The sequence below is a fragment of the Toxotes jaculatrix genome, chromosome 19 (assembly GCF_017976425.1).
Source record: "Toxotes jaculatrix isolate fToxJac2 chromosome 19, fToxJac2.pri, whole genome shotgun sequence".
NCBI lineage: Eukaryota > Metazoa > Chordata > Actinopteri > Toxotidae > Toxotes > Toxotes jaculatrix.
Window position 1 is genome coordinate 14,572,108 of NC_054412.1, and position 22,559 is coordinate 14,594,666.

General features: G+C 41.6%; 1 protein-coding gene across 4 annotated transcripts in view; it reads right to left on the reverse strand.

Moving 5' to 3' along the window:
* The window catches only part of LOC121199354 (1-phosphatidylinositol 4,5-bisphosphate phosphodiesterase beta-1), a 104,990-nt gene that overhangs the window by 65,053 nt on the left and 17,378 nt on the right, over nt 1-22,559 (reverse strand). For all 4 annotated transcript variants that reach the window (XR_005896442.1, XR_005896443.1, XM_041063952.1 and 1 more), the window contains exon 3: nt 8,677-8,745. Coding sequence is in view for 2 of the 4 variants with exons in the window: in XM_041063952.1 (XP_040919886.1) it covers nt 8,677-8,745 (69 nt within the window). In the remaining 2 variants the exon portion in view is untranslated. The remainder of the gene's footprint in view (nt 1-8,676; nt 8,746-22,559) is intronic.

The window sequence follows — 22,559 nt, forward strand, 5'->3', positions numbered from 1 at the left end:
GTGCTCAGCTGTGATATAACTTTTAATTTTTTCTTCCAATGATACAGATCAATGCAACCTTTTTATGTACAGTATATAGAATGATGGCTTTTAGTCATTTGGCATCTTGTGATTACTTAATTTGTGTTTAATAGTTACACAATTTTTTTTTGTTTTTGTTTAACATTGCTTTTGTCTTTCTTTGCTGTTGCTGTGTGTCTGAAATGCTTCATAATTTAATGGCACTTGCACCTAACCAGTGGTCTTCTCTTTGAATTTCTTTGATACAAAGCACAGTGCACAGAGTTGACCTAACTAAATTCAATAACAGGAACAACTGACAAATACAAGACTATGAATGTCACATATTATTGAATGTTACAACGTTGTTTGTGAAGCTTAGAGTAAAAAACAGATTATTTGTGTTGGCTGGTCCATAAAGCAGACAGCCAAACTCATATCCCTTGTTTTCTCTTTTGTTCTCTTCACTTCCAAGCTAAAATAATACAAAGAAAAGGAAAATATAAATAAATTCAGGACAGACTTCTCTTTTCCTGAGTCAATAGTTTGAGACATTCCATCTGGGGTTCCTCTAAAGGTGGGAACTTTACCTTCACAGGTGCACCATTGTGCTCCTTTTGGCCGTTTTTTTTTTCCACCAAGATAGTCATCTCTGGACCCGCTTGGGTGACTCTCCCTCTGCACTGACACAGCCCGCTCTGTTCATCATTACAGTCTCTATTTCATCTGGTCTTTCATTCAGTCGTCCTTTTCCTCATTCATCTTGGTCCAGCAGCTCAGTCTCATGTTAGCTGGGAACAGAAGCGGCTTCTGTGGTCGTCCAAAGAGAGAGTAAGCATCACCTTCGATTTCTCCATGAGTGGTAATGAGATGGCCTGCTTCGCACCAGGGGAATTCATCTGTGTGCAGGGATCACCTAAGTAATTGACTGAAGAATAAAACCCACACCCATCAGGGTCCACCATGCTAAGCTTTTATTTTCTTCTTCTTTTTTTCTTTTTTTGTCTCTGCCCCCTTTCTCATTCCCTACTGCTGCTTCTTCCCTGGAGGTTACATCGATGTGTGACGCTGATCAATTGCTTGTCTTTGACTGATGACAAATGGTGCTGCAGTTTCTTTTATGAAAATCAATGAGTCCATATACCCGTTTACTTTAATCACCTTTTACTGCAAGCTGCCATTTGCCCCGCAGCCAATCCCACTGATGAAAACGATAGTCAGGAGCAACAGTATCCAATCTCTTCTTCACATATTGGCACTGACTGAATTGACTGTCTGATTGAGAGTGCCAGACTGACGACGAAGAGAGAGAGAGAGAGAAAGAGAAAGAGAAAGAGAAAGAGAAAGAGAGGGAGAGTTCAGTAAGGGAGGGGATGATACATGCTTGGTTAGTATGATGGCATTTTTATTTCATTGACCACCAGCACAAAGTGTCATGAGTGCGATTGCGTGTGTGCTTGAGTGTTGTGTGTATGTGTGCATGAATCATGTCTAAAATGGGAATGTGTGGGAGTTTTCTCTCCAGACCTGTCAACTGACAAACAGTTTCATGCCTCTGTGCACTAAAATGTCTCTCAGCAGAGCCCGCTGGGAGAAGAAGGAACGAGCCGTACTTACATTCATTCATTTACCGCACATAAATCTCACCCTTTTTTCTTCTAAATAATTACACTGCATAGGTCTGTTCTACTCTACCACACGAGCATTCTCAAATTTTGTCCATCAAAATGTCCTAAAGGTTACGGTGATTATTTGTTTTGTCTGACCTAAAGTTAAAAACTGAAAAGAAAAAGTAGCAGAGGATGTTTGGCATTTTTCCTTAATGAGTAATCGACCTGACTGATTAATTAACTGATTAATCTTAATGAATCCCCAAACTATAGAGTGAGCTTCAGCTCTGCACTGCTAACGCTAAAACCAGACACACCATATGTCCTCAATCACTCTATTTCTCACTGTCTGTCGAACATGCACACGCATGCATATGTGTATATACACACACACACACACTCCCTCTCTGTTTGTCTCAGCCTTTCTAACAAAGGTCTTTAGAAAGACTTACTATCATTGATTATCCCAAAGTTTCCTTTTACATTCAGCTGTTCATTTCTCAAACAGCCGGTGCTCATTTACACATTTGTCAATCTTAAGGATTTGATCATTAATACACAGCAAAACACTTAATGATCTCAAGTACAACATTTCTACACACTGCCATATGACACTAATCTACAGGCTATCAGTGTGAGCAAGATGTGCCGCCAGCATCCCTCTGACTAAATCTCATAGGTTAACGCTGATCCGTGCATGTCAGCCTGTAAGCAGGGATCAACTATCATTTCTCTTTTACTGAAGGGGACTGTGTAGTTGTGCAGCAGGTGAAACCAGGGTTTGAATTACAGTTGGTCTCCCTGGGTTGTGGGAGAGACGATGGTTGTGAGGCTTTGCACATATATTGCTGTGTTATGTCTGCAGCACAGGCTCATGCACATATCATTACATCACTGGGGTATACTAAAAATAACACCTCTACATAGCACAGATAAGTAAATCAATCATTGGCTCAGTGATAAGCTGAAACACGACTCAGCTGGACTTGCTATAAATGTTGAACATCACAATGCACAATATGCCACTGCCAGCAGAGGATAGCATCTGAATACATATCAAAGCTGTTATTAGGCGATATTTGTTGAGAGATTTTATACTTAAATTTGAACTTTTATTGCTTCTGGGGGAATCTCCTCTGCCACTGTAAATCAAACTCTGAGTGACAGCCTCTGCAGACCGCTGTGAAAAGTTTCACATATCAGCAGAAGTCATATATCTTCACTGTCTGTCATTCATGCTATTACAACTGCAGACACTTGTACTGACACAATACAGCGTACAGTACAGAACACAGGATACCGATTTTTCTCAGCTATTCATCTTGTCATGCTAGCTGTGTCCAGGGTCAGACAAAGGCCTTGCCCACTCTTACATCAATAGATTTGAAGTTGCTGTGATTGCTGCGGCTGGAGCACGTACTGTGACCCCATCCTTCATCGTTACACAAACCACACAGAACAGATGAAGGAAGTAAACACTGTCACAACAAAAGCCTTTATGCCATGAAAAAAATGCTGTAAAACGGAGATTCAAAAAGCCTTCCTGACTCGTAAATCTATACTTAAACAACCTATTAATATAAATTTAGTTTCACATTTATTCTTGTTTTAACTGAGCCAGTGCTTTGCTTTCCAAAAAGTGTGATGTTATTAGTGATGCGGCATCAGAAACGGCACTTTGAAAACAAAAAGTGCACTCAGCTCAGGATGTGGGGCTGCTTTTGGTAATGAAAAAGAAAAAGAATTAGGTAAGGAACTGTTCCACAGTGCCAGAAATAAATGCCAAGACATTGATACTGCATGCTCTGTTTCACGTTTACTCCCTAGACTACGTAATCACAGCCTTAAACATCCTGATAAAACAGCTGATTTGAATATGCACAGCATAAGTGTATTACAGGGGGCGGATCTAAAACCTGCAGTAGCTTGCTGTGTACTCAGAGGAGCTGTTAAGCACTTACTGCTGTGGGAGATAGAGCTTTAGCTGACTTTGTTGACCAGACAGAGCGGTGGTGATAATGGCCTGCTGGCCTCTCCCAGATCCTGTTACACTGCTGGGGACACACAAGCTGCTCTGTATTTAGCAGCGGTCCTCTCTGCTGCGAGCTTAGAATGTAACCGTGCTGGTGGCTGCTCCCTCTCACCTCACAATAAAAGTCTGAAGGAACAAATAGCTCTGGGCCAAATGGACACTGCAGCCTTAAATCTACTGCTGACATTAGCAAATTTATGACACTTTAATTCACTATCCAAACAACAAGGAAAGCCATAAAAGAAATTAAAAGCATTTAAAAAAAGAAACTACTGTGTTGTTGTAGACGTGCTGTGGCAGCACAGTTACGGTTGTTTTCTAGCTTTGTCTTGTGGTTGTGAATGATTGCCATATGTGTCTCAGCTGATAGCTGTGGCTGCATCTGTGCAGACGATCCACCTTTGTAAACTATCCTCTGTGACAACAACTCCAGAAATCAGTTTGTTCCCCTCTCAGTTGACTGTAATTAACCCTTTAGTGAAAGCCTCCATAAGCAGGCAAACCCGTGTATGTGTGAAACTTACCAGTACTACAACTAAAAAAAAAAAAATTGTTGAGAACTTCTCTGCCCACGTGCGACCATGTGAGAGTCTATACAACCATCTGCTACGCTCAGTCAGTCAGACGTACCTCAGTCTGATCATGCATGCACATTAAGGGATGGATAAGCTACGAAGTCCTTGTGTCTTTTTAAACAAACAAACAACAAAATAATCACCAGCACATGGCAGACACGGGCTGGGGTGAGATAAGGATATCTGAATTATCAGACCACAGTCTGTCTGCACATTCTACCCTCCCACAGTGTAACCAGCGGCTGTGCTTGATGTCTTATTTCCATTATAAAAAAACAAAAAACAAAAACAAAAGGAAAGATCTGAGAATGAAGTCTGCTGTATAGAACACAAAATCATTAAAGCTTTCCATTTTCAAGATGTGTATTACAGCCTGAACTACACAGGCACTGAGTAAAGGCAGGACATTTCATAGACAGATATCTGTTTGCTTGTCGAAGAGACAGAGAGAAAGCATGTAATTTCATCTGTCAGACACCTACTGTAAGCAGCATAGAGAGATGCTGATTACATTTTCCTCTTGGCAGTTCTGCTAAGAAAGAACAATTCAGATAGAGAAAAAAAACTTCCAGGAAAAGCAGAAGGACAGAGAGAGACTCAGAATGTGCCCCTCACACTGTGCAAGGAGGCAGAATGATGTACAAGTGGAAAGGGGAAGTCATCTGAACAGTTGTGTAGAAGTTAGCTGGACGGTAAAGTGTTCACCAGAGATGGCAGATGTGACTGGTTTTAGTGGTTGGGTGGGTACTGAGGAGCGGGAACATGCTGTGCAGGAACAAGCTAATCTGCTGATTTAATAAAGAGACAATATGAATGGACGGTTTGGAACAGTGAGGCCTGCTACAAGAACCACACATGGCTTTAACACATGTAAAACAATAAACCTAATTAAAAGAACATGAACTTGTGTCAGTCTTCTGGTTAGCTGTTTCTACAATTCCCATTTCCCTCCAATTGCATATAATATTCTTGCTGGCACAAACGTATGAAATAAATAAATGATTTTGCAGGTAAATAATGTATTTTTCATTTTCACAAAACAAGTACTGAGATCATATTGTCAGAATATAACCTGTATAAATCTGCTGTATACCATGTAAATGAATTACCCCTTTTTTAAAATGGTCTATATAGAGTAGACAGGTGAGGGATGCTGTTGCACTTTGTCCAGCAAGTTACATTTCAGGAAGTAATATTGGATTTTTCAAACAAACAATTTGAGACGGCCAAAAATGTGACAAGATAATACCAAATACTTTGCACAAAGTAAAAGGAAGAACAAATCCACATTCATCCAGCTGATAACAGCGTTGCAGGTGCCTTTGCCAAAATGAAACAGGTACCACTTCCTTATCACCACAGTTTGAATATTCTGTGATATCCACCCAAGCGTGTAAAAATAACAAAACGGATTTAGAAGCAATAGCACATGTTTTTGTCAGCTTTACATGGAATATGGAAAATCGACCTATTTGTGGCTATATGAAGTGGATGATTATTAGTGCTGTGCTTTGCCCACCAGACCTAAGGGTGTGTGATTTATTTCTGGAGCCAACCGTCAAACAAAGGTTGCCTCTTGTCATTTTGACAAGCGGCCAATCTAATCAGCCTGAATGATGACGGGGTGGACACATGCTAATTAGCATCAGCAGCCTGAGCAGCGCAGAACAAAGGACACTGCTTTTGTCATGCATTTGCTGTTGTACTCAGCACGTGTGTTTGTGTTTCTATGTGGGATTTGTATCTACGCAGTTTGCATACAATGAATATAGTTAAGGGTGCGGCATGTAAAAATGATAGTAAGCATTCCTCTGAATTACATTTGTGTTTTGCGGATGTGTGTGTGAGTGTGTGTGTGTGTGTGTGTCTTCACAGGGAAAACGCATGAATCATAACTGGAGCTGGAGCCTGTGGGCAGGGTGGCATAGGTTCATCAGGGGTCAGACGAGCCGCCCACATACTGCGAGCCGATGAGCACAGCAGCGTGCTCCAAATCCTAATGACGTTCAGACAGAAATTCCAATGCCACTAAAAGACAGTATGAAGTAACTTGAGCCGTAGTAGAAACACGAGCCTCAAAAGAGGCGAGCCAAACCAGCCTTTCCATCTGGAGCCCATTTCAAGCCAGTCTGTTGAGAATGATTGTATCTGAGTCCGACAATATTCGGCTGAGACGCAGGACTCTTGAGCGGCACAATGAAAGCACTTCTGAAGCTTTTTACCGACATGTCATCATGAGTCCAACATCTCATCTCGTCTTTGTAAGTGTCTTGGTTTCCTGCAATTTGCATGAATGAATGAACGCCACTAAGGGAGCCCTTGAGTGAGAGCAGAAGGAGCAGTACAAGCTTCAAACAGTAGAGTGCATATAAATATAAAACCAACAGACGCAACAACAACACAGGAAAAATGGGAATTTTTTAAGTGGTATGACTTGCACAGTTTCAAGTTTAAACTTGAAATGTTGATTAAAAAAAAAAAAGAATTCCTCTGTGGGTCCAGTTCCTCCTTATTTGACCCCCTCATGTGCTTAGATGCAGCCCTGAACAGAGTGCACTGATACAACACTGGTATTGATCTGTTTCATTGATTCTCATTGGAAGGCAGCATTTTGAAACAGGGTTGATTCAAATCTACTTTAAATGTTATTTTGCCATGGAAGCCATTATGGTGTATTTTTAAGAATATATACTGTATGGTTCTGTCCCACACCAGCTGTGTAATTTACTTTTCAACCACTCTGCATAACCATTACCTTCATTTTCCACAAGAATTTTGTTTGACAAGAAAAACATCCTTTCAGCTTTTGTGCATTTCTCTCAAGCTTAAGCTCACTGTCCGGTGTTCTTTGCAAACTCCTCATCATTCTGACCAGATCCTTCAGAACTGCGAGGGAGAGACGCTTGAGAAGAAAGCCATGAAAAGTGTTGTCCACTTACAGCAACTGCTGTGTGGTATTATCTGTGCTTCTCACCTGACATCTTCCTTTGACCTCACATTATCTCTGTGTCCTTCCTCCATTCCTCTCATTCTTTCCCTCGCCTTCTGCACTTTTTCTGTAAAAAGAAAAAAGAAAACTCTCCTTGCCTTTTCCTTCTCCTCTCTCGGCTTTCTTTCCTCTCCTCCCTGCAGTCTCTGCAACCCACCCACTCCCCCCTTTCCTCCCTTCCTCTCCTCATCTCATCAAGTCCTCAGACACTGTGTCTCACTGGCGCTCCCATTACAATGCCCAGGGTGCATCACTGCTCCATCTCCCAGTAATGGATTTCCAATGCTTCGACCATCTTACCTGTCACGTGGTTATGTTTCCTCCCTGGGTAGCATCACTCTGTAAGCTGTTCAGAAATGCATGAATCCTCTCTGTGTTATTGTACTCATTCCATCATTACTCACTCCCCAGACAGAGCAGCAGCGTGTGACCCCCACCTGCCTCTCATGCTGCACCGAGTCAAACTGATGAAGACAGCTACTGTCATGTAACCACATCACAAGATTTACTAGGTCCAAAAGCCACATAAAACTGACTTATCATGCCGAGATATATATTAAGAAAGTGGTTAAAAATTCAGATTATTGAACTAATCCTGGCTTTGTAAGTGGAAAACTGCGAGAAATTAGTTTGGCTTTATAATCGCACCACAATGTGCCAAAATCCTTGACAGCTACATTGTGCCAGATTTCAAAAATGTGTGTACAAATTCTCATACTTGCATTCAACAACATTTTAATTAGCTGTGAAACAGCAAATTGGATATCCTGGACTGGCATAATATCCTGGGAAACCATCCATGTACTGTTGCTGTGTGGGTCTGAATTGAAGTCTTGAGTGTCACTTGTCCTCACTTCCTCATTTTTGTTTTCACATCTCTCTGTAAAAACTATACTAAATACATGCAGATGGATTGTGAACAGTCCCCACAGAGTCACACACACAGAGACAGCTACACACAAATAGATACCAACCAATAGTCATATGTAAGACAATTACATTAATTACACCTCCAACACAAAAATCAGCTGCCATTTCAGTGCATATACATGCAGGCTTGACCACAGACGCTTCATTGTTAAACATCCGTCATTACAACCACCTGAACCAATTTCAGTCTGCTCCACCACAGAGTTCTTGGCTAGATGGATGCAGATTGTGTCTGATTCATGGTCGGGCTCACACCCACTCATGCCTTTCATTTCTGTGCAAAAATAAACACTTACAAAGCATATCATCACCCAAAACAAGCCCCCCTCTGTCCTTTCAGTACACTGTTAATTGTGTTCCCAGAGCCTCAGAAGACAAAAACAAATAGAATATTGAAGCTATTGTTCTTGAATCAGTACATATTATTACACAGACCAAAAAAAAAAAAAAACCTAGAAGGCTAAATCAATATATTTTCACATTCATCTTCAAGTATATGGGCTGAGTAACCAACTCAAATTAAAAAAACTGTGGGCTTACCTTTGGCGTTTTGGTACACTTTCCATTTCTGGCATCTTTTATGTAGGCTATATCCAGTAGGTCTGTATCCTGTAAACAAGGGGAAGCACAGCTAAATCAGTATCAGTGTCAATCAAGTGTTAGTTCAAAGGCTTCAAGGGCAGTTTAGGGACACAGAGACATTCAGTGCCCAGGGGAGTGGCCCCTTCCATTTCCAAACTTGCCACCTGTGGCTCAAGGCAGTGTGTGGTGTGTTGTACATGTGTGAAAGACCACAAGTGTATAGGGACAACATTAGCCTCAATACCAGATGTCACGTGGGAGTCATTTAGTGTAGATAGATGCAAGCCTAATGACATTTTTGCCCTGCAAATGTGTCATTGTAGTGTTGTGCACGAAATTAGGCCAGACGTGTAAAGTTGCCATGTTGACAGATGATCTGGTAAAATGAGGACGCACAAATACTCAAAATAGTTTCTGGGGACTTTCCTCGTAAAATCAGGTACTGAGCTAATGCAACATGCATGAAACCAGAGAAGAAGGTACTGATTGTGTTTCATGGCAGATTGTATCCTCATCTTCTGTTGGCAAGGAAAAAAACTGGCTGGATGCAAAACACTCCACACACCCAGAATCTTCTGCTGCCGCATGATGCTGCGCCATAACACCTTGCCACAGCTTGGCCAGGCTCAGCTGTGCGTGCGGTAGTCAAATAGACAAAGCAAAGCACTATAATAAAGTGGGTCTTCAAACGTGATGATAACACTGTGAATATCATCATTATGATTTAACTAAAAAGTTAAGTAAGGCTGTAACAGCATTTTAAGTAAATGGAAACCTTGGCTCCATTGTTGATTCATTATTGATAGAGCAGTGCGGGAAGCTATGTCAGAGCTTCTTACTGCATCAGCTCCAACATTTCACATCACACTGATGCAGAGACAAAGTGGGACAGGCTTCAAGTCCACTGAAATATTGACACCATAAAGTTATGTGCAACCATGTAAAACCTGTTACCACAATGCATAAAAGTACACTTTCTTTTTTTTTGAACAACAGACATCTTTTTTTTTTTATTTTTTTTTATCATTTTATTAATGTCAGAACTTGATTTTGAAGAACTCCCTCTTGTTCTGAACTTGGTATTTTGCTCTCCCATTAACTATCATGCCAACTTCAGGAAACAAACCTATGCTCATCACTAATGCATCTACCCTGTCCGTTCATACATCCACAAAATCAATCGACCAACTGCTTCATGCTTATTTGCAAGTATGTTGTCCCTTAAATAGTCTATAACATGGTTAGCAGTAAATATACACAAAATGCAATTGTACAGAAGGCCCCTGCTGCCTTCCTTCAGTCACCACATCCCTTTATCAGTCTGGATTATCTCTCTCTCCATCTCTCTGAGAGGGAGCCAGGACATGAGGTAGAAAATTAACCGGAGTGAACTGTGTGTCCACTCAGCATTATCTAGGGAGACGAGGCACGACGGGGGCTTGACTCAATCTCCAGCCGCAAAATAAGCCGGTATCTGACTATCTCAAGGCCACGAGGCTGGTGGAAAATTGCACCCAGATTTCCTTATCTACAAATCCATACCTACCTTGGTGGCCACCCAGGATTATTTTCTTTTTTAATTTCTAAATATAACTTTAGTATATGTTAGTTCTGTGTTGTCTTCAGTCTCCTTCGAATTCTCCTACCTGTAAAAGCTGAAAATTGTTATTTATCCTTATACCAGAAATTATGCTACTTTTCTACAGTACAAGATGCACAGCCACTGTCTGTCTCCATTTAAGAGGCAGAAATTAAAACACTTTGTTCTATAGCTGTAGTACACGAGGACAAATTATTCCTTTTCTCCAATGTGTATCATCAATTAGACTGTCCCTGTTTGTGCAGAAAGAGCCTCTGAGTCAAAGGTCAGTGCCTACATCGGGTCTGTAAATGCCTGCCTTTGAAGTCACTTTAGAGAGACGGAGCTCCGCATGGGGGCCTGGTGGAACAGTGGGGCTCCAGGAAGCAGCTCGCTGATGGGGTCCTTTTTTTAGTGCCCTCTGGCCCTGCACAGTTAACACGGCTCTAAGCTGGTTCAACGGCATCGCTTATGTGTCAACCTATAGAGCGTCTTTAAAGGTAAAGCAAACGGGCTGTGTGTGTAACAAGCTGCTCACATAGTGCGCAGCTCAGGCAATACATGTGTAGCCAAAGCAATACATGTGTAGTCATTACTGTAACATCCAAAGGTCTGAGTCAGCGTTTTCAGCAGTGAGCAGTGGCTTACTCATTGTGCTGATGTAAATAAAAGTTGATGGCGATGACATTTTATTAATACTGACTTGGATTTATGATTACAGACATTGCACAGTTAGTTAATTAAAGTACTTTCTTTCAGTCTAGCAGCCCAGCCATAATTTCTCCTGCTTAATTTCTCTCATTCATTTCCTATGACATATGCTCTTTATCTGTTCATTTCTGTCATCTCCCTTTATTGATCACATTGCCTTTTGCTTTCTTTCTCTTGTTTCCCTCCCTCTCTCAGGGCATTTCTCCTTGCATCAAAACAGTGAGCAGGGATCCCTCACTTTGCTAAAGCCTATTAAGATCTACTGCACGTCCAGGAAGCAAGCAGAGCCGGCGGGAGAGAAACTACAGAAATTAATGAACATGCTTAACCTGCACTGGCCCCGGGCCCTGTTTTCTGTGCCTGTTTGTCTAGCTCTGCCGTGGAGCCGCTGTTCACGCAACATCTGCAACATGCTGCCTTCCTTTTAAAATTAAACCCATCCCTTTTCCAAGTATCGAGGAGGGAGGGAGGTATTTATCTGAAACTTCAGGAAATTCATCATTGATCTGTGAGTCATTTTGTTGTCACATGCACCTCTGCTTCAGGCATTTTGTTCATCTTGTAGGGCATTTTGTAGGAGCAACAGCTTATCAATTGAATAAATGATCAGAAATAATACATTAAGTAATAGGATTTAATTTATATTAAATCCACCTCAGGGTACCACCTCTAAAGGGAAGGACAGCCAATTCACTGATTCAGTCTCATAAAATATAATAATTAACTTAACTTTAAAAGTAAAAACACACAATATGTAACCTAATGAACGATACTATACACAGGTGAGACCTTGTGTGTCTGTGGGAAAATAGATGAAACAAAATGGCTGACTCAAACAAACGAGTGTATCCTCTGTTTCCTCTGCATGTGTCTATATTTAAGGCCAATTCATGTGTTGAAGAGGGGTTAGTTGGCTACATGCAAAACCAAATCAAAGCTTGTATGGCTTTCTGGTGGGATACAGGTCGGTCTTGCTGCTGGCGCCTGTGTTGCTGAGGAGGTCACTGGCCACTCCTTTGTTCTCCTCACAGAGTTAACCGCTTGATGCTAATTCTGCTTTGTGGTTCCTGTTACTTGTAAAATCAGCAGGAAGTCTCTGTGTGTCGGCTGCTGGCACGAAATTGAACTTGTTCAGTACTGGTTAGTCTTAGGCAGGCTCTCATGCCGCTGCCATTGAGGAAAGGGTTCAGTGCAGCAGTCTGCTCCGAGCAGGCCTCAGGTCAGAGGTCAGAGAGTGGCTCATACATACTGCAGGGAGGACAGGGACAGCCGAGCAGCTGTTGCTGCCTCCACAGCAGCGGTGAAGAGAAGAGAGGGAGACAAAGGAGTGCTGAGGTTTTTGTTTACCTGCTGACATTATGAGCCATTGGCAACACAGTGACCAATAGCTAGCTGATTGTTGGATCCATGAGCCAAAGTCAGGTATAGGTGTTCTGGGAATTGTGGGAAGTTGAAATCACACAATGAATTAATTCATTTGTGGAATCCAAAACTTGACTTGAAGCTAAATGGAAAGAAACCCTGTTACAAGGTGGTTTGAATAAAACAGCTCTTACTGAGTACCTACAATGGGGTAGGCAGAATCTTAAATCAACAGGCAACAGGAGGGATGTGCTGGTGTGAGAAGAAAAAAGAGAGAAGGTTAAGGAAACATGGACTGGAAGGTAGAAAAGAAGGAAAGAATAAGTGGATGTGGGGAAGCTGACAGTCACAGGTTAGCTTGCTCATTTACCAACAGCATGCTTGACAGACTCCGGGTTCAAAAGGGATGTGCGCTCCACAGGGCTCGGGGCCTCTGCTGAGCAACGGAGACAAGGAGCAAAGAAAGTGAAGGCAGGAGGTAAATGAAGGGGGATGTATCTGAGAGGGGACCAGCGGCCAGTGTGGGGAAAACATACAGGTTAGCCAATGCTATTTGTGACCATCAATCCACTAGGAAGCATTTAATGGTTAATTCATCTATGCCATGTTTAATCTACAATCCTGCATGCCCATGTCTTGAGGCCGGTTGTAGCCAGTTAGATGTGGCTTGTTTACTGGACTGCTGACTGGCTGTTTCTTTGTGTCATGAGGTCACACAGGCTGCACAGTTATGACATGTCAGGGTGTCCCCCTAAGCCCCTAGTGCCATCGCCTGGACCAAAATAAACTGTTTAAAATACCGCATGTATCCCAAGACTGTTTGGAAGCCTAGGGAGGCTCTGTCCATCCATTCAGCACAGACAACTCAGGATGTAACAGAAGAGATGAAATTGGGGTGAAATTCTGGGTTTTATGTGGTGGAGAGCAAAATAAGACCATTGCATAATCAATTAAACTGTTGCAATCTCTATGCATAAGAGTCTTCAAAGGCCCCACTGACTCCTCTAATCATAAACAGAGCTATTACTTATGTGGAACAAAACACACTGAAGCCGCACAGGTGCTGCGCCTGTCCCTGTAAGTGGCCCTCCAGTAACACTCGGCTGCCAGGAAACACGTACTGTTATGAGGGAAAATGGTTCTGGGAGAGCTGTGCTTGAACTTGGTTGAGAGTCACATCCACTCTGCTGCTCCGCTCTTAGGTTCCTATAGAGCGACTCTAACAGCCCTACAGTGCCAAAGTCACAAACCTGCTCACCTTAAATGGCTGAACTACAGAGAGGGAGTGAAAAAGCTGTAAGCAGTCAGACAAAAGAGCACAAAGCTTGTGTGCAGAAGGAATGCAATTTTGTCTACTTTTTGCATAAGCATCTGTAAAGATAAACGTGTGTCCAGCCTCTAAGGACCTTGCACTGGAAGGTTTTCTGGTACCTCTCCTACCAGTAGTCTAAAATGGCTTAGTATCTAAAACTCACAAGAGGACCCATTACATTTTAAATTATTTCCACGGATTAAACACTTTATTAGGTAGTATGAAGAGGAGAAGGACAGCAGAAGCGGGGGAGAAATGAGGTATGGCATGTGACAAAAAGCCTCGAGCCAAATTGGAGAGTCTGGCATTTCCACCAGGCTGCCCGGGGGCCTATTTAAACTAAGCAACAGTTCACTCTGTTTTTCATCCATCCCCACTGTCCCATGTCTCCAACTCTCTCCAGTTCTTCTATTCCTCTGCAACATCAAAAAAAAAGAAAGAAAGAAAATATTTCAAATGAATCAGAGCAACCAATAAATGAGAATTTCTCTTTACAATGTGAAAAAGATGAACTGCTGGATATGTGGTTATACATGGTGTAAAATGTCTCGTACTAAAAAAGTACCGCAGCTCTGTAAAATGGATATTGAACTCACATAGGCTCAAGGTCAACTGTCATTCATGGATGGACTAATTTTTTGCACAGTTGATGGTGCTGCTAATGTATCCGCTCAGAGAGATGCTCCAAACATTGGGCTAGTTTATCTCTAACCCTTACTGCTGCAAAATGTGCATTTTCCAAAGGGTGCAGTCCTCTATCTCAGCCTACAGCTTTTTTTTTTTTTTTTTCCCACCGCAGTTTGTCTGGGTATTATCGCAAATTCTGCAGAAATGTCTCCAGCTTCTCTCAAGCTTTGACTAACACGTGTACTCCCTTGGTCCAGTGAATGCCAGCATGCTTTTGAGCAGCTTAAAGCAATGATGTGTCGTACTCCAGCTTTAGCTGCCCCCAATTTCACTGTGACATTTAAAGCATGTGAATGCGTTTGGAGATTTTGTCACAAGAGAGATTGTGTGAAGATGTAGATGTAGATGTAGATGTAGTTGACACGCAGTTGTAGAATCTAAAGTATTTTATATAGATAGATGTATTAGTCACTTCTTTTGTATATATGTCTCTTGCACCTGCCATCTTTAACAGGTGTTAATTGTTCATTTGTTCATTTGACTAGACAATGGACAGCATAGAGGTGACCAAAAACTAGGGGGGACAGAAATGGGGGAGGACATGCAACAAAGGTCTCTTTGGTCTCAGTCTGCCTAAATATGTTGAGCTAGAATGAAGAGAGCAGCAGAGTGCATTTTTCTAAAATATTTACTTGCACCTTAAGAGATCTTTAAATTATCCATCAAGTCCAAATTAGGATTAAACTCCAAACACGTTTATCCACCATGTACGTCTACAAATTTATCTTGTTGGATTTACAGCTCAGCTGATTCCAATATACCCTGTCACGTACATAAAAATATCAATTTAAATGTGCCTTCTTAAAGGGTTGAATGGGGACAGCTCGAAATGCACGCATAAAGTTAAGTCATAAAAATGTGAGCTGAGTCATTAATATGTGGGATCACATGACTTTGATAATCCGTTTGAGTTAGGTTCATGGTCAGGCAGATGGGGAGAGGACACAGGGATTAGAGGTCAGTGGGAATGAGGGGGAAAAAAAGGAGGAATGGCGGTGGAGAAGGAGTGAGAGAGGAGAGGCAATGTAGGAAAAAACACTGAAGCATGGTTGCAGCTGATAGTGGCTATCAGCAGACGACACGCTCCACAAAACAACCAGCACTGAGATAAAGGCCGCAGGAATCTTTGTTCTATACATCACCTAATGCACACCCTCACAAGCACAACTCTATAGGCATACACACGCTTGTGCACATGTGCACACTAACTCTGACTCATCACTATCATCAATCTGCAGCGTCTGTGGTGTTCAGTCATTATAAGGACTGAGGGGACTGAGAGCGATCGCCGGCTCTTCAGCTAACACCGGCTCATACTGGTCACCGTTTTCCTTGGAGCGTGCTAGACCAATCAAATCACGGACACACAGACACACACTCGCATGCACAGTGACGGATGGAGTGTTGTGAGGGATACTAGAGGGAGTGTGCTCTTCTCTGATAGATAGCAGAAATGAGTGGGATGACAGAGAAAGCAAAGCTGCTTCCCTCATCTGTCCATCATCCTCTGTCTCTCTCTGCCTTTGTTATGCTTCTGGCTGGAATTCTGCCTCCCACCCCTTCCCTCACGTACTCTGTCCTCTCTTGTCCATCTCTGCCTCCGCTGTCTTGGACATGTGCCCCTCTTTCTCACTCATCTCACCTCTTCTCTCCTTGGACATCTGCCTCCTCTGCTCCTCCTCACCCCCCCACCCCCCCGCCCCATCTTTACAGCAGCTCTCGTGTTGATGACGGTTCACATCTTGTCTTGTCTGATCTCCCGCCGACACACACACACACACTGACAGAGGCACGCTAACGCACCACCCCCGTCCCTTCCTCCATCGTCTTCTTCAATCCTCACTCCTCCACACCATTTAAGTCTGCTCCTCTATCTGTGTGGCTTCCTCCAGGCACACTGTGGATGGCTCTTATCTGCTGCAGTGGAACATCTGAGATCCTCTCCAGAGTCCTGGAGCGAGTGGCGCACACACACACTTGTGTGCATGGAGGAATGCATAATCACACACACACACACATAAAAACAAGCATAAAATACCCAGAAAGGATGAATTAAGGTAATTAAAGGCTAGACAAGACACAAACAGTACAGTACATACACGTGAAGACTAACTCTCTCTCTCTCTCTCTCTCTCTCTCTCTCTCTCTCTCTCCTTGTCCTTGTACAACTACAAAATACTTGTCAGTTTCTTAACCTAGTTTCTATTCAGTTATGAAAGTAGTTTCCTCTGGGCATCTGTGCATTTGATATATATTATATGTATATGTTAAATATATGCAAATGCAAATCCTCGCGTTCGAGCAATGGATGAAAGGTACGTTCAACGACACCACATCTCTGTATTCAGGTCTATGGGCTGGAAGTGATCACTGTGTGTGTGTGTGTGTGTGTGCTTGTGCCGGGGCTCTCCACTGAAGTCCTTTGAGAATCACTGCCAGTGGCAGATACAGTGCAGTTCTGGCTCTCATCTTTCACATCACCTCATTTAGACACCTCCTAAGAGCAATCCATGGGCCCTTTGAAGTCAGGACAAAGCAGACGGTTAAGAGAAATGCATTTTTCACTTTCTTTCTAGAGGCAAAGCTCTTTGTCTCTCTCCCTCTCCGAGTCTGCGTCTCTTCTTCTCCAAAATCTTTCCTTAAACACTCTCTGGTTGTCCTTTCTCCTTCCATGCTTTTCATCTTATCTTAAACTTGAACAGTTTGATCAGAACAAGTACAAGCAAACGCTAAATACAGTGGGGGAGGATGAGGGAACATAGAGGACAGAACACTGGCTTAAGTGCAAAACCAAAAACTTTCCAAAATATATTTGACTCAGTCGCCAGTGTAAACACAGTAAAAAACTCCTTTTTTGAAGTTGTGCTGTATTACTTGTTAGAGACATTCTGTATCATTTCCATGACATCAGCTGAACAGTTTGAGCAAGAACCAACTAAAAGCATAAAATAACATGTTAACAAAACCAAAAATTACTGAGAACCTATGAAACCTATGAAAGCTCTCGAGCCTAGAGCCAATATAAAACAGTAACATTAAAGCAACCAGTATTTGTTTGCTTAACGACATGATTCTGATAAGGATCCTCTAAATTTGGTTACCAAAGAACTTAGATATGTGATGAGTGGCACATTTTTAGAAAAATAAACTTCTCTTTAATGGACAAACTATGCGGTGATACTGTTTCTAAATTACTTCAAACATATCTTATATCTGATGTTTCTGTACTGCAATTTCTCGATGCTTTGGCCTTCAAAGTATGAGCAGATACCAATATATCTGTGACAAAATTCAGTTACCCTTTAGACTAATGGGTTGTAGGCAGAAGTAAACATGATGCCATTACTGAGGTTTTTATTTCTAACAGCTTTTGCCAAAAATATGTCCAAGATCCTCTGTAGAACCTGTTATGTACTGGCAATGTAATCACTGCAATTTAAGTTAAAAGTCATAATCATTTTCAATAATCTAATTATTAAAGTTATAATCTAATTTTGTTTTTATAGAGGGCGCGGATGTCTTTTCACCCACTAATCACCAAAACCGCACTTACCGGGCCGTGCTGTTATCTACTGCTCCAACAATAAAAATCCACAAGAACCACTAACACCACTGTTGGTGATGCATGCACTCAGCCAGCTGAAACAGTATCCCTGCAGAGCACTGTCAATTTTACAATTTCACATTTCATGTGATTGTAATGCAAGAAAACACAGATCACGGATTGGGAGACAGCAGCATTAGGAGCAACTTTTTTTTTATGAAGAGGAGAAGGCTGTGACAGATGTAAGCCCGTTTCACATATAACCTCTGGGCAATGTTGTTGCCCTTTCAAACATGGAGCACATAACTGCAGACTGTCCATGCGAAATGTGTTCTCACCTACTGAAAATACTTGGTTTGGTTTCGGCGAGGGGTGGAGCCTGTGTAGAGCATGCAGGAGGCAGGACAGAGACGTCATCACGCCCACTTGCAGTGACCTGCTCTACTCACACATCGGTTAAATTGGAGATTACATGGACTTTGTACTAAGTAACTGGCAGGGTGAAGTCTGTTTAATGTCCTGGCCAACTGATTCGGACATTTGAGTTCACAGATACGGCTCCTCTGGGCAATGTCTAGAAAAGTTCAGGGTTGCAGTGCATGTGTGAAAGCAGCTAATGAATGATATCCCTCCTTCTTGAAGTATAAATAAGGCTTAGTGATAATTAGGTCCTCCTAGACATAAGACCAAAACATTTCAGAGGTACAACCTGTGCCATGACACACACTTTTTTTTTTTTTTTTTAACACAAGTGTCTCTCCATCAATGGGACAACTTCCTCATTAACACAGACTGCTCATCTGTCAGAGGAGACGACTGCCAACTGGTTAATCCAAACGTCTCCAGCTTCCAGTGTCTGCCAAAGTGTGTCGATTTCAACTGTATCACCACAGTAATGGCAGCATCATTAGAGAACAAAACATATAGATCAGCCCGCAAATTAGTGTATGACATCAGCCAGGTCTATGTGTCGGCCAGGCTCTGATCACAACCCACTGCTACTCTGAGGCCTTTTTATCCTCTTTCCTGTCAAGAAAACCACAGGCAATTATGTGTTTGTCAACAGGCCCTAAAAGCGTTTGATACAACTAATAGAGTGAATGTGAATCTGCTAATGTATTGATGAAAAGTAATTCTCCATGTCCCTCTCTTCCTCTCTTCCTCTCCTCTAATGGGCCAGGTGTTGTTCCTCTCTCTGCCGTCATGTAACTCTCTCGAGGAAGACTCTTGGAGAGGAGCTGGTATTTTAAGTATGGCAGACCGCTGCGCTTCTTGCCTTGCCCCAGAGCACCTCCAAGCTGTTTAAATCTGATACCTTCTTATCATTCCACCAAATTGAATTGACTTTAGTGGGGAAAGAAAGGCGACTGACCCACATTTGTGACACACTTAGTTGCTCGAGTGGAAATGGAACAGCGAGAGGAAGAAGGGACTCAGAGGGAAAATTTGGGGATGGACAACACAGTGATTGCTTGGCAGAAAACTTTCGAAATTTGTGTTTAGCGTTCAAAGAAAACATTGAGGTGACAGGTCATGTCTGCAATGTAAGATACACATAACACTGTGATAAAGCCTGAATAAAGCATTTACAGAGCCTAAAGTCAGTCAGAGAGGGCTGTGGTTTGAAATGTTATGCCTTCTGTTCAGGTTGGACTTTATATTTGGTTTTTTCAAGATTTCTTTGATTTTCTTTTTTTTTTTTTTTTTTATTACAAACTTCCATTCACTTTGAATATGTCTGTGTAAAGATGTTCATAATCTACAGTAAAGGCCAAAATGAGTTTCTCAGTGTGGAGTTAATAAGCTTTCTGACGCGAACGTTTGGAAATGGAGAGACAGCAGCCAGATAATTGCTACAGAGTACAAAGGAATTCAGCTTAAAATGAAAAGCAGCAGGGTGGCACAAAAACCCAGAAAACCCTAGCTAGAGGGAATTACAGCCCCTCTTAAACATCAGAAGCACATCTAATGTAATTATTTCGATTAGTCTGCATCAAAGAAATCAATAACACAAAGTAAAATCTGTCTGAGAGAGCTGTCCAAACATGAGAAAAGTATAATTCAGGGTTTCTGAGAGCGAACACATGATATGCAGCCCTCTCTAACATGCTTGTGAATGATTAACAAAATCAACTGGCAGGAAAAAAAAAAACGTACTATTTGCACTCTGTGATTATCTACGCTTACTGTCCCATTGACCACTCTGCGTCTGTCTCTTTGAAATGGAGTTAAAAACCTCTTCTTTCCAGTTGCCCACTTGAGCAATTGGTCATTCGTTTATGCGCAGGAAGTACTGGAAATTATTCGAAAGCAAAAAGCCTGTAATTGCCTTATGAGCAAATGGGACTTGAGTGTAAGCCATCCACTGCCCTGATTCCTCCAGCAAAATGAATTAAATAAAATTTATTGAGGCCTTTCAATGAATATGGAAAACCCAGTTTGAAACATTAGTTGAGATGAAGAGAGAGAAAGAAAGGGGGGTGACAAATGACAGCTCTTTATATATTAACAGGGTTAAAAAATGAATGCAGTGTGCTTAATGTGCAGTGTTATGGGAATGAATAAGCATGAGGCCAGAAGAGGCTCATCACGCTGAACCGTAATTCTAACCCTGAGACATTGAAGCCTTTTGTGATTTTACTATTAACGCGCTGAAACTCACACGCTACTTGAAGTCTCTTTCAGCATTCCTGAACGGGTAACTGATAATCTCGTTGACTGTTCGAGATAGTGCAACAATCTACACACTGATAAAATGTTCTATATTTTCTGATTTGGGAAGAAAACAGTACGATGACAGCAAAGTGACTTTATAGCAATGATTACCTGCCCGTCAGACATGGTGCATTTGTGCATCATGTGTGCATTTGACTGTGAGATCTTTATATTTTATTTCATTTCGATTTCTTTTATTCATTTATTCATTAATATTAAAAAAATTACATGACCAAACTATAGTATTTTTGTGACAGCTACGGTATTATATACATAGTATATTATTTATGTTATATCTGTGGTAATATTACTGAATATGATGATAAACGTTTGTGCTCTATTATATTTCTGACCGACATATCTGCTTTACAGTGCCTAATTTCTGTGCCCTACTGTCTACAGACATTTTGTGCTCTTAGTGGCTGTTTTGTTTGCTTTTCATGTGATATCCTACTCCTCTGTGTTGTTCGTTAATGGCTTTTTAAAGAAAATGTTTTCATGATTGTTTAGTGGATGTTTTCTTTAACTTTTTAACAGCAACCTTCCCACTGTCAGTAGATGAAAAGTAGTCATTTTGTTAATGCAGGTATGAAAGAGCAGCAACAGTAAGTGTTCCACCTCTTAAAAATAACTAAAACAAAAATGAATTTGCCATCAAAGCTAACTTTTCCTTTTGTCAATTTTACAACATTCTTTGGGGGAGAAAGGAATAATTTAAGACGTGCAATGCTGACTTCAATATTCTTTTAATTTCAGATCTCATCATCTCTGTTCTCAGCCACAGTGCAGATGAAAGAGAAGAGAAAGAGAATGGGAGAACTACATTACTGGGTGAACTCCTGACCTGCACTGCACAGTCAGAGACTGAAATTTAAAGAGAAATCAAATTGCTTTACAAAAGAGTAGATGTATATTCTTACTCCATCTAGCCTTGGAATCAAATCCCAGCATGAAAAAGGAAGATGTATACTTGCTTTGTCTTGGTTTCTTTGCCTTAGCATGCATTTTTAAAGGTTTTAAAGGCTAAAAGTAAATTTTCGTTCATTTACTGTTTTGAAATGGCACTATTATGTAACATACAAAGGTCTACTGCGTAAGAGTGACTGATTTTTGAATCAAAAAAGGTGGTATGGTAGCTCAATGTTTAGCACTTGAACATTTTATACCTGCCTCTGCGGAGTTTGATCAGTTTTCTTTTTGCCTGACTTTACTCCAACAGAACCAAGGCCAGTACAATAAGTCCAGCACACTGGAGACTCTACTCCTAGATTAATTGTGAATGTGAACATGTGTCTGTCTCCTCCTGTATTAAACTTGATTGAGTACGATCTGTTCAGGGTCTTTCTCTGCAAGTTTTCAGTAATGCCATCTGGTCAGACATTTCCAACATTTCCTTCTACTCCCTTAATTTGACAAGCAAAAAACTCAGTAGTGTTTTATTTGGAGAGGAAATAAATTGGACTGAAGATTATAAGTTATAGTCAATTTTTTTTGCAGCATTAGTGCCACAACTGATGAGCAACATGAGGTTGTGCTCCATCTAAGCTTTCCTGGGATGAAACAGGAAGGAAGTGTGTTCTCTTATTGAGAGCTTGTCTACAGTGGGACTTCAAAGTCTTTTGGCTGAATGCCTTTATTTGAAAGGGCTCCCTGAGGAAAGCAGCCACCTGGCTTGGTACAGCGATGGCAGTCAAATCACAGCAGCAGGGGGGTTTTGAGTACTTTGCAGCATCAAAAAACAAGCTGCATGGATTGGATTGTCATGGCAACTGGGCTGGGTTAGTGTTTGAAGTGGAAGGAAGGGAATGGAAGAAGAAAATGGAGAGCGAGGGAGTGCTGCTGTCACCCACACAACAAGGACTACAGCAGCACCTGGACCTCCTGGAGAAGTAAGTACTGTCAGAACTGGCCCCTGACAGTCAACTTTAGCA